The sequence below is a fragment of the Amblyomma maculatum genome, chromosome 5, assembly GCF_055883805.1.
Source record: "Amblyomma maculatum isolate TAMU_Amacu chromosome 5, ASM5588380v1, whole genome shotgun sequence".
NCBI lineage: Eukaryota > Metazoa > Arthropoda > Arachnida > Ixodida > Ixodidae > Amblyomma > Amblyomma maculatum.
In genome coordinates this window covers 70,856,049-70,869,452 of record NC_139348.1, presented here as the reverse complement: position 1 = coordinate 70,869,452, position 13,404 = coordinate 70,856,049, and the positions used below count along the sequence as shown (strand labels likewise).

At 44.6% G+C, this 13,404-nt stretch overlaps 1 protein-coding gene across 1 annotated transcript in view; it reads left to right on the top strand.

Moving 5' to 3' along the window:
* The window catches only part of LOC146188482 (juvenile hormone acid O-methyltransferase-like), a 38,290-nt gene extending 25,697 nt beyond the window's left edge, over positions 1-12,593 (top strand). Inside the window, exons 2-5 of the mRNA XM_084603115.1 lie at positions 3,267-3,523; positions 6,679-7,045; positions 9,644-9,803; positions 12,106-12,593. Of these exons, the coding sequence (XP_084459241.1) occupies positions 3,267-3,523; positions 6,679-7,045; positions 9,644-9,803; positions 12,106-12,275 (954 nt within the window). The 3' untranslated portion in view covers positions 12,276-12,593. The remainder of the gene's footprint in view (positions 1-3,266; positions 3,524-6,678; positions 7,046-9,643; positions 9,804-12,105) is intronic.
* The last annotated feature ends 811 nt before the right edge of the window (positions 12,594-13,404 follow it).

The following is a 13,404-nucleotide window of genomic DNA, read 5'->3' as shown; positions in this document are numbered from 1 at the left end:
CTTCGGGGAGAACTTGGGGTGACAGACTGAAGTTCAGGATAGGAAGGTAGGTGTTGTTCTGTGTAACGCGTACGATGAGATGAGGAAGAACGACGTTACGGTCAAGAAAGACCTCGGTGATAGGGCAGGCAACATAGTCACCGTCAGGCACAGGCGGGAAAGGTGACAGAGGTAGGTAAACAGCAGAGTCAAGGGGCAGGCGAGCGAACTCGGTGGAGCGAAGGCGGGGTGTAGATGGAGGATATTCTGAGCAGACAGGTAGGTCCAAACGAAGAAGGCCGCTGGAACAGTCGATAAGGGCAGAGTGGGCCGTTAAAAAGTCAAGGCCGAGGATCACATTGTGAGGGCACTGGTTGAGGACGGTGAACAAAACAGGGATGTGATGACCGGCAAGGGTGACTCGGGCAGTGCACAGCCCAGTGACGGCAGCAGTACTGCCATCGGCAACACGAACAGTGGGCGAAGCGGCGGGGGTCTGTACTTTCTTGAGGCGGCGGCAAAATGATGAGCTCATCATCGAGACTTGGGCACCAGTGTCAATGAGGGCAGAGACGGGAACACCATCCACGAGCAGGGAGAGGAGGTTACAGGGCGAAGAAATGGGCAGAGGATTTCCAGGTCGGGGTACCAATGCAGCGTCACCTCCGGGAGCTGCATCGGCTAGTTTCCCGTGAAGCGGCCGGCAGAGGACGGCGAGGAACTGCGGCTAGGAAGAGGTGAACGGGAACGGCGGGCTGGCGGCGAAGGAGAGCGACTGGACACAGGAGGAGGCGGAGTGGTATCGGTGCGGGGCGGCTCATTACGAGGCGTGAAACGGCGGTGAGCGTAATCGGAGTAGCGGTCAACGTAAGGGAAACGTCGAGGTGGTGATGTCCAGCGGCTGCGGCAGTGGCGAGAGATGTGGCCAACGCGTGAGCACGTGAAACAGATCGGCCTGTCGTCAGGGGTGCGCCACTCCTCAGGATTGCGGTATCGGTAGCGTGGCGTGTAGGTGTTGCAGGGTGCAGCGTGGGCGACCATGGGAGGGATGGGGCTCGAACTGTGGTGTTCCACGTTGTGGCTACAGGGGACGCCCAAGTTAGCAACCTCTTGACGAACCACGGCTTGAATGAGAGATATCGTCGCTAGGTTACTGTCCGGGGAGGGTGGGTTGGGTGCAGCAGGAGCGAGCGCTTCCAGTTCCCGACGCACGATGCGGGTCACATTGTCAGTGTTGGAAGGCTGCCTTAGGGTCGGCAGATCCTCGCACGTGGAGCTAGGGGCAGTGTTGGGGAGCCGATTGAAGCGATGTGCAATGCGTTTGTGTTTGGCCTGCTCGAAATGTCGACAAACTTGCAGAACGGAGTCAACCGTAGAGCAGTCTCGACAGAGTAGAAGATTGAAGGCATCGTCGGCTATGCCTTTGAGGATGTGCCCCACCTTATCAGGTTCTGTCATGTCTTTGTCGACTTTTCTGCAGAGGGCCAGAACGTCTTGTATATACGTAATATAAGGCTCGGTAGATGTCTGGGCACGTGTGGTGAGGTCCCTCTTGGCGGCGAGTTGACGGCCAACCGGTTTTCCGAACAGGTCACGGAGTTTTTGTTTGCAAACATCCCAAGAGGGTATATCTGCTTCGTGTGTTTCGAACCACACGCGTGCCGTGCCAGTAAGGTAGAAAATGACATTGGCCAGCATCAGCGTGGCGTCCCACCTGTTGTGCTGGCTAACACGCTCATAAAGCGAAAGCCAGTCCTCGACGTCGACCTCATCTGTACCGCAGAATGTGCCAGGGTCACGGGGGTGGGCTACGACGACAGTTGGAGTTGCGGAGGTTGGTGGAGCCGCGTCGGTTGTCATCGTGACGGTTCCGAGGTGACGGCCGCTGCGTAGTTCCAGTGTCAGATTGTGTCGAACCCGCGACCTCCACCAAGATGTTACGGGGATGTACTTAATGTGACAGCACTGCGATGGGCTGAACTGGACGCTAAGACTTCGGTAGCCGTGCAGAATCTACTCCCTCAGCGTCGTTCTCTTTTTCAACGCTTTGTCGTGCCCGCGTTCCTCGATCGTCGTCTTTGTCAGTGAGCGCACTTTGGTCCCGCGTTTCCCGGTAACAATATATCGGTGAACTAGGCACACTATTGAAGCTGCTTTCGTCTTCACAACACACAGGTAACTTTTAGCACTCTTCGCAATTTTTTCTAAAGACACTCTGCCAAACGTGTTGACCGAAATTTGAACTTACGACCATTAGGTCTGCGGCTAAGCACGATTATAGAATATGCCTTACAGAGATGCTTGTGCGGCTTTGATCCAAGTTAGCTTGTATATATATATATATATATATATATATATATATTTATATATATATATATATATATATATATATATATATATATATATATATATATATATATATATATATATATATATATATATATATATATATATATGAAGAAAAGAAGCCTACAGTCGGCGAGGCCAAGGAAAGCGTTGGGGATTGTATTTTGTCTTTTTTTTTTAATTTTTACTTGGATAATCACAAAATTTAGTAATGTAAGCTACTTAGGGGAAATATAATTAAACACAAAATAGAAGAAAAAACAACGTGCCGACGGTGGGGACCGAACCCACGGCCTCCGAATATCGCGTCCGGTGCTCTTCCAACTGAGCTACATCGGCCGCTGTCCCCCCTGCTGCTTTCTTGGGTATTAATGTTTGTCTGTATACGAACCTTGAGAGTGTTCACTAGCGCCACCCTCAGTCATAGCGGCGGACGTGGAACGTCCTGTGTTACCGCCAGCGTCACGTAGAACGTGATCAAGAGCGAGGGCGGAAGCTGTGCTAGAACCCTCTTACGCTACCTATGGCTTCAAGACTCTATATATATATATATATATATATATAATGTGGTCGTTGAAACAAATTTGTAACTTACGAGTATACATCAATACATGTGTGACTAGTTAGGGAAAATTTATGTATATCGATTTTGTAAATGAGTGACAACAAAGGGTATGCTGTCGTGTTTTCTCTTGACATAGAGGAGCTGGCTTGCGGGGGCCAACGGAATAGTCTCTCATTCGGGTACGCGACAATCCCAACAGATGTCGCCTGGATGAAACGCGCCCTAATTTATAAGGAAGCTTTCCCAGTGTAAAGCGTAATACTTCATCGACTTCTGAGTGTTGACGGAAGCACCCAGAGAGTCATGCCGTTATCTCCCAAGCCTTTAATGGAGATAATGGATCGTAATTTTTATTGCTTACTTTTACCTCTTACAGATGGAAGCAATAACTCCTGTAAGCAGTGACGATGGCTCAGCCGCCAGCACGAATGGCCCTGACATGTATTCCATCCGCAAGTGCGTCGAGATGTACGACGCAGCAATGATACCTGTGGCGCCCGTCTTAGGAGCCATCCTTGACGCCTTCAAGCCGTCTTTCCTCTACGAGAGCGACCTCTTTAAAGGGCAGCTGGCGGCAGAGGAGAACGGGAAGGAAAGAAGCCAGTTTATCGATATTGGCTGTGGGACCGGCAGGTACGGCGCACCTGAAGGGGTTGCCTGTATTTTTACCCGCTGCCTTTTGTAATAATAAATCGGACGCGATGGGCGTTTCGCATGCTGAAGGCACGGGCGGATTTAAGGGGGCAGTGCTGGTCGTCGCCACGCTCCCTCAATCGAAAGTGGTTGCATTGAAAAAACGTGCTCAGGCTTTTTTTGCATCAAAAGAAGTCCCCAAAATATATGATTAGAATAAAAATTCACCCTGCCAACAGCCCCCACCAAAACTGAACTATAAATCTGCTCCCTACTGAAGGAAGACGTGCTATATTGTTAAGTGACGTTCCGGAGCGGTAAGAGTCTCACTTCAAAGTCAGAAACATCTACGGAACTAAAGTTAATAATTGGTCTAGTTGGTGAACGGATTCTCACGTGGTGCTAGTGCACAAGAACGACGCACAAGAAGGCAGGGTGACAGGAGACACGCTAGCTTCCAATTGAACTTTACTCCAGTAAGGACGCATATATATGCACTTTTGTTTTTAATTTGCGTCGCTAGCGTCTTGACACTTTGTTATCACCTGCGAAGAAAGCTAATGTTCGTCATTCAGATATAGTACAGGTGAATCATTCGGAGCAGCAGGGTAAACAAAACTGTTGATTTCACTAACTTTTCTAGCGACATGTCTGTGAGCGAGGTAGTCGAGAAAAAATGTTCTTTGCTTCTGAAACTCTTCGAAATAAAGTTTGCTCTCTATCCTTGTGGCTCACGCACATCTGCATTGATGTGCTTAATGCTTGAAATAATCTCGTCTTGATGCGTAATAGGTCCTGGTTAAGCAGCCGTTGATTCAAATCTGAGAGCCGCTATGAACGCCACTGTACTTTACTATAACGGCGTAAGGCTGCCACTGAACTGACATTTCAGGAAGAATTTCAAAAGGAACAAATGCACAGTACTTTGACAATGACCCACCAGCTGGAAAGTCGGACGTTTAAATTGGAAGGTCAGATGCAGGCCTACGCTGCAAAATAGTAGTTAAGCTCAAGCTATGGCGTTTGTTAAAATGTATACAGATAAATATTTTCAGTATTGATAACTACTAACTTAGTTTAACACCTCATTTTGAATGAAGAAAAATAGTATGTAAATTTATATCTGAATGAAAGCTTAAAAAAGTAAATTCGAATTGCTGAGTCACCTACACTTGTTCGAGTGGTCATAAAATTTTAAATAATTTAGTCCTTATAATTATATCATGTGCTCATTTATATTTCAATATTTGGTGCGTGCGAATACTAGAAAATTTTGAATACCGAATTGAATATAATGTTAGAATAGTTGAAGAGTTCAGTTCCTCGACACAGCCCAGTAATCGTGGCGGCGTTCGTATGCTCAAATATGGCCCCCAATAGTGTATGAGGCGGCAGATCATCGTAAATTCACCATACTATGCCTGATGCCGTGTCGGCGGCAAGGGGTCATACGTAGCCGTCGCTCTTGACTTTGCTTTCTTGCTTCATGAACAGATATAAAGATGTTTCTTTCTGTATGACTTTATTGCACATATTCACCATACTATGCCGGATGCCCGTCTCGGCGGCAAGTAGTCATACGTAGCCGTCGCTCGTCCCTCTGTTCTCTTGCTTCATGAACAGATATAAAGATGTTTCCTTCAGTATGCTTGATGATCTTCAAGTTAACATGCTGACCTCTCATTCATCTTTCAATAATTTTAGCCTTAATTGCGCACGTTATTGAACCGTATCTGTTAGCCTCTGCTGACACTTCAGTGTTTCGCACACGCTTTTTTTATTTGCACGTATATTATCAGAGATTTATAACCAATGCTCTAGAATCAGTTCAAAATTGACAGGGGTTATCTAGGGGAAACCAACTATAATGTTAAAATAGGAAAATGGAAATTTAATATCAAATCTACAAATTGCGAAATCCGGGAGCCGGCGATTCAAGTGGCGGAATTTAACCCCAGGGCTTTTAAGATCAGCTTAAGACCCTTTATCTTGGAGGCCACAGCCTTGCGGCGCTATCTGGAAGCCACCGCTTCAAATGGTGTGTTTTACATTACTAATACCTAGTTATAATGAGCGAAGGCATCCGCCGTGGTGGCTCGGTGGTTAATAGGGTTAGATATCGATAATGGGCAACCGCGTTCAAACACGAGTTCGACAAGTTGCTACCTTTGTACTGTGTTCAAGTAGCGTTGCTTTTAGATTAGTCTCTTATTCCACCTTGTGCTGTGCTTCTAGCATAAAATAATGCTATACATGCGCATGAAACTTTTCTCTTCTCTGCTTTTGTCAGTATTCATTCATCGAATTTTTTTTATGTCAGCCTTCATAATTTTCAGTGCGTTTATCTGCCCTTTCCTTCTCTTCGGTTTTATTTTTCCTTTTGTTGTCTGGTTTGACTGCGCTCTCACCTCTATACCTCCAGGCCAAGAAGATGACTGAAATTAATGAATAAATAACTACTGGATAATAGCAACAAATATTTCATTTTTATTGGACAACATAGCGAAGTTTCACTGATCGTATTCGAATAGGTTTTGAAGAAAGTGCTGTTAACCTAATTGCGTTGAACAGGTCTCCCGAGAATTAGCCAGCTGGTACATTGGTTTTACATACAGGTTGTGAACTCCTTCTTTATTATTGCCAAGATATTACCACATCTGAAAACAAAAACTTCTTATACGCTTTGTCCTACGTGGTAGTTCGGGTGTTAATGAACCTGAGGTTGATCAACGGAAGATTTAACAGATGCTTATCACATGTTATGTAGGTTATGAAGAAGGGGGCATATTCATTCGCTAGTGCTAAAAGATAACGAACCTCCTCTGGCCCTTCATTCAAATGGGCAAACAAACTCAAACCAAACCTTTAGTCTAAAGTCATCGTTTTTTGTCAAGTGAGTGAGCTGATAATATTTAAGGATTGCGGAAAACATTCTGAGGCAATACAACCATGCAGACTGGTGGAGGCGGCACAAAGAGTTTGGTGAGTGGATGAGATCGGGGCGTCTGCGTAGCTAGCGAGGCCGCAGCAGGCACCTGATCAGATAATTGGAGAGTCATCCGGAGGCTCTTATAATGCAGTGAACGTATTCGTGGTATCAATAGCATATTCAATCTACGTGTTTACTAAAATAAAATGTACTTGCGCGCTTGCAGCTTTACCCTAAAGTACCTGCGGCCTCTCATGCCATCCTGGTGCACGCGTCTGGTGGCTGTTGACAAATCAGAGACCATGCTTCAGTTTGCGCGCGAACATTGCTCGGATCCAACGATCGACTACCGGCCCTTGGACCTCCTGGTCGACGACAGCGTGGCAGAGTTCGTGCAGGAGCAGGGCCGTTTCCAGAGGGTCTACTCCTTTATGCTACTCCACTGGGTAGCCGATCAGCTGCACGCACTGAAGAACATCGCGACGCTCATGACGCCGGGAGGGGAATGCTTTGTAGTCTTCTCGAGAATACTGGCCGCCCACCGGGTCTTCATGGAGGTGAAGAGCTCGCCCCAGTGGAGCAAGTATGCTCATGTAAGCAGCCGCAAAAGGCGTAGAGTACCTCCCCAGTAGTGAAATGTGTGGAAACAGGGATACTCGAACGGGCAGTCGAACACTGCGGCGGGAGTATATTTCCAGGAAAACGTGCTTGGGGTGGTTAGGTTATGAGAATATTTTATTCCGTCCTACAGCGTAACTCGAGGAAACACGTTTACGAAGACTGAGCAATGTTTGCGGTATCCTGCATGAACATTTAAACTTCACAGGAAATCGGTGTGTTTTTTTCGCAAGCACGTCATTCATTCCTGGAAGGACAACTGATATCGGTGGACCGAGTCACGTGACTCCTACCATGCTTCGCCAATACCATTGTACTTCCCTCTCCCGCCCTTCAGGTGGTTTCTGTACTCTTCTTCACTTACCGGCCGCATTTCGTCGCTCGTGACATTTTGTAGAAAAAGGACCGATGATAGGAGATTCCCCATTGCAACGATATAATGGCACATGTCATACCTTTCCACAATAATTATGTCTTTGTATTGTTCTAAAAGTGTGCGATATTGTATACATCATGTATAAATTCTCATTTTGTATTTGTAACAATCTCAACTCGCACTTTTGTTCTAAAGCCTTCTTTTAAGCGAGCAATCTCTAATTGAAGCTGTCTAGAGGTGGTTCATTCACATTACTTTTGTGTTTAAAAGATTGAGGAGAGCCATTCAGAACTCTTGCTGTTACGGATTAAGTAAGAGCGCAAGACTGGTTGGAATAATTAAAATCCATTTTGTATAAAAAACGTTCGTTGCAAAAAGGGCGCTTGACTGGCAGGTAGAGTTTGTTTTTCTGGTGATTGTGGTGGCAGCTTCCGTTTGCACCACATATATATATAAGAATTCATATATCGAGAACAAAGCAGTCCTCCTTAATATATACCAAATGAAGAAGGTAAGAAAATATTTTTTTTTAAATGTTAAGACATCAAACATCTAATGCCAATACTTCTCATTTTTGAAGTCTAATGAAAATACATATATAAAGTATGTTTTTACAAATAACATACAATGCTCATGGATGCGAGTACTAAATTACAGATGGCAATAATAAACGTTAAAAAGGTTCGTTCATCACCAGAATAGTAATTGTGTTTCAAGACCCAAACAAAAGAGCGTGTGAATATCTCTCTGTTAAATTATAATATTTGAATACATGTTTCTGACGTGAATAGAAACTAGAGTGTGGGCATGGCGGTTGCTGGTGGCATATCTGCTGGAAGATTAATTTCAGTGGTCAGCTTTAGTGACTGAAAGGTGGCTTAGGTAAGGGCGGTTAGGAAGGGGTGTGTGAGGGAGCATTGGTAGGCATTGTCCTCAGCTGGGGCTCCAGCTCGCTGTGCAAGTGTGAACAGCGCTGCAGGTTTGAGACTTCGTAAGGGTCATCCCACTGCTCAAAACAATGACTATCTATTTTAGACGTGATGGAAATATTCGAGAAACCCCTGTTGCGTATAATGGTTCTGTGCTAGACGCGTTCGCTTATATTAAGCCAGAAGAATTATAGCTATATTGCGAGCTAAGAAGAGCGAATAAAATATTTGATGGAGAAATGTTAATTTGGGACTTGATGCCCAGTATTTTCGCCCGTTACCTTTTTTTCTTCCTTCTTTCTGTCCCTGCCAAATATGCTTGAGCCTGCAAACTGTTCTTGAAAATATCCAGAGCGCCTCCTGGCCCTCAAAGCTGAGAGCCAAGGCTTTCGCTTTTTAAGTCATCAAGGTAAAAAGCGTTTTTTTTTTTCTGTTTTTCCCCTTTTGAAGACCTGTTCTTTGCAAATGGTTTCTCCCAAAGCAGTTGCTTGTTGCTCGAAAGAGGTGTCGCGCAGTGGCAGCTGGTGTTCTCTTGTCGTAAAGCATGCAGAGTGCTCTTTATAGCGCAAACTTTCCGTGCGAGCGAACGATAGGCAAGGAGACACGCGCCTATTCAGATATCCCGAGAAAAAGAATCAACGGCGCTCGAAATCGGGAGTTCACAGCTGCGGCACGTCATGTAGTCCAAAGTGCCGTTGCGAACCTCCTCCGAGCAGGCGCACTGATCACTATGTCTGCACCGCGTCTGCATTATTAAATTTGTTTTTGTTGTTGTTGTTGTTGTTGTTGTTGCTGTGGCTGTAGGAAGAAGGAAAAGAAAATGCACGGGCCTGCTACTGGCTCTGTAGCTGAGCCACCTCCGCTGCCTCGTGCAGAAGAGAAACTAGAGAAGAAAGAAAAGGAAGAGGGAAAGAAAGACGCTCGCCGCAACAGCAGCCGCCGTCCACCACCGAAGCGGTGGCGGGTGCAATGACGGCCTACAACAGATAAAGATTCGGCGGCAGGCTAGCCCCCGCCGCAAGCGGAGGTGACCTACTTGCCCCATCCCCATCAGGGGAGTGACTGACTACAGTTGTTTTTAACTGGCATGCAGCAAGTATAGAGAAGAAACGTAATATATAGGATTATTTACCTTCCCGAAGGCCTGTCGGACATGCCCTACGCCTCAAGGGCTGCCACTGGGTTTTGGGTGACAGTTCTAGAGTTAAACAAGTGCTTGAAAATTGTTTTTCAACAATGTGCTTCAGCGGCGTTTCTCCGCCCCACAGCTGTTGGAGGACGTGATTCCGGAAACCGTCCTAGTGGAGGACACGGCTTTGATGCGAACGTACACTGTGAAGCTCGTCCACGATGCCGGATTGACTGCACTGGCTTGCGAAGTTTTCCGTGTTTCTGCTCACGGTGGATTGAGCAACGCTTCCGCAGGTGGTACGTGTGGCGCACTTAACAACTGCTGATTCCTATCTTTGAAGTATTGAAGGGGCGCTACAGACTTTTTATTTTAATGGGAAACAGTAGTGGGTAGCGCTGTCCGGTTATAGACTCTGTTTGGGGCTCCTAGAGGGGCAATTTATTACTGAGGGAGTGGTATTTATGAATGAGAAATTCCTCAGCCTGCACTGGAGTATAACTCACCTACTTATTTATTTTACCCTCAATGTAACCACTATGACGACAACATCGAAAAGCATCACGACCTGATTAAACTAGAATAGCTGTGATGTCGCGATTATAAAAAAAATTGCTCTCGAAGTGGACGCACTTTCATAGAAGAGTCGAGACTACCATGTCTGAATTTGAAATTTAGGTCACTTGGAACCCATAAATCTTTATTTTCAGCGTCAGCATTATCTGTGCGATTGGATTAATATGATCTATAAAGTAACTTCTATATTTAGTTTCTTACAGCACAGCCAACTTACTACTGGTATGCAGAGGCACATTCTTAAGGGCGGGAACAGCAACAACCATAACCACCACGAGCCAAACACCAGAAGGCAAGAGATAATCAAAACAGTTAGATATCTATAACGTTTCACTATTAGCGGAAAGAATCCAGACGTTTTTGTCGGATAAAAGCAGAGATGGCCCATTGACACATTTGTTTCATGTTGTATATGCCTCAGTCAATTGTTTTGTCACCGTAAGTGCGTGGTCATAAATGATGTCAAAAGTGTGTAAATCTGACTGAAATTCAGCCATTTCCTCCACTGAGCTCCTAGATTTCCTTCGACAGTTTTTTTGTGCACCTCTCTGATGCTCGCAGAACAACTCGTTTACGCACAGCCTGTTTATTGAATATACTTTCTTTTAATTTATATTGAAGGGAATGGAATAAATCAATGTTTGGGACATGGATAAAAATATTTTCCTTGATTCTCTTTAAAAATGGTATCTATCTTTGGTCGTGACATGACGCGGCTGCAAATCTCCGACAGCTTTCCAAAACGGTAAAATCCACTTCCAATATAACAGCTTGAGGAGCTAGTTGGTAGTGAAGAGGAAGTGTGTTCAGATCCATATTACAGTCAGTAGTGTGCGCGTGTGTTGTGTCTCTTCGCTTGTGTTTGTGTTTGTTGCGCCACATTTCTGGGTATTATCCACTTCCAATTTTTGCACGGTTAACATTTGTGATTTGTGAGAGTGTGAGGCAAATGAACCGGCAGCTACTCCGAATAACTTTTTCTTGCATGTTGTTGCTCATACTGATCATTACTTCGAGTGTTTTCGGAATCTTCATTTTTTGTGGCACCGAATTTTACGCCACTGTCCTTTTATTCTTCGGGAAACAAGTATACACTCCTATATTTATTTTAGCCCTTTAAATTTAGCGTTCACATTACCTTTCATCAGCGACCACACATAGTTCGAATCGATCAATTTGGTTAGGAATACTGTATGCACTCTACGCAGAGGACAGCCAGCCGGGGTCTTTTAGGTTGTTTTTGCAACCCATAATGCGAATTTATATTCAGTGACGCAATATGGCAGTGATCGATGCAAATGCCTAATATCGAAAGAATACGTCTGGCGCAGATTCACTACATGACCTCGTATGCTCAATTGATTGTTTTATTTCAATTTACTTTTCAATAATATGACACCTATGGGAATCCCTACAATGTTCTTAGTTCATCGTATTGAATGGATAATGTTCTCACATGCGTTGACTGCAACTGTGTGCCACTGACGTATTTTCATTTTTAAATATTAAGCCTATCTTCCACAAAACTTCTCATCTTTGCACTGGTATGCTTTTCGTCTACGTAGCAAAAAACTTTCAAATCTTCTTGCTGGATTTGCTGATGCTTTCCTGTCGAAGTAATTATTGCGTCTTGTATATTGAAACGAATATATATTTTTATTCTGCGCTCTTGTAATATTTTGAAACATTTCTCTGATGTGATCGGGCTTCATGCGATAGGTGTTTGTCCATGCTTCTCTTTACACAGCTATTTCTTATCGATCAACTTTAATTTAAATTAAAAGACGAAACCTTAAGGGAAGCACTTCTACATATTCCTTGAAAGCTGGTACTTTTTCCGCGAATAAATGGAGACTATGATGATGAAAAACTAGACATTACCGATCACATCTTAAATATTTATCAAAATAGAATGACTCCGACATGGCGATGTATTTAAAATTTGAAAGCAATATATGTTATTGAGCATATATAGCCAAACAGTCAATAACACATCTGTTTCCTGTCCATATTCATTTTCTCCAGACTTTTTTACACTTATGAATCCAATTTACGAGAAGCTCAACCATGAAGAAAAGGGGGAGCTTCGGAAATTCACGCACCGTGCCCTCGAAGACGTCAGGAAGAAAACTGCTGGTTCAGCGAGAAACATTCGAGACATGGTTGTCATTCACGCTTTTAAGGAACAAAAATAAGCACATTTTACGCAATCCGAATGGTATACTCTAAAAAGAATGCTTCATGATGAAGATCAAATCTGGAATGCTGTAGGTAGTAGATATGAAAACGATAGCATTTCGAAGACGCAAATGTTAATGCCCACATATTTTGCCCCATGTCGCTTTTCAATTTATTACCACTTCCAGCCTAGCTTTTATTTAGCTTTCCATGTGCACGCAAATAGAGTTCACTGATGCTTTCTACTTTGACGAATTGGCCGTATTCGGAGCGTCGCCATCTAGTTGTCCAGAAACCTGTTTGTTTCTGACTCATGAATAAAATTTGGTTTATGGTGCAAACTCTTTGCGCGACGTTTCTCTTCTTTGTCTCGAGCATTGCAGAAAGACTTTAAAAAAAAACGCTGCCAAGAGTTTGTGACCAAGGCGGCATGCAAATTCGGGTGTTTTTCCTGTGCACAATGCAGGTATTTGATGGCTACTTTCTGATCCCCTTCAGTTTGTGACCAAGGGGGTCGCAAACTGAAAGAGGGTCAAAAATAGCTTGTGCCACTTTCTGACCGCCTATTTTGCACAGTATTGTGCACAGAAAACACCCCCGATGGTGCATGCCGCGTACAACTACTCAAAAGTGGGCTAATAATTTTCAACACATCAGAGAAACCACCCACCAATCTGCAGCCCTGCCATGTCTGCTACAATTCTATCACCTACTTAAAGCTTCGCACCCCGCCCGCCTTTTGCAGCTTTAGTTGTGAAGTGGACCTTTCCCTCTCTATCATAACTATTTCATGCATTCATCATCAATTATCAAAAGCCCACGTCTGTTACATTAATCATGGCATCTAATTCTAAAGGGCATTTTCACGTGTGCTGATTCTGAGGAAAACAAGGACACATCTATCTAACGACATGCTTGCTTATACCATTTTGTTTTGTCCAATATGTGGTGTAGTCTCATTTACAGCAGACAATGGTGACAGCGCTCTCAATGGACAAACTTTTTGCACTCTAGGTCGTGTAAAAAGAGAGCTCAGTGTCGAAACGCCTTTGCTTCTTCAGTGACGATTGCGTCCGTTGCTGCCGCTCCTACTTTACGTGTCCCCCAAATCGGCATCCCTCCTTGGGCTGCATATGCCACCGGTAT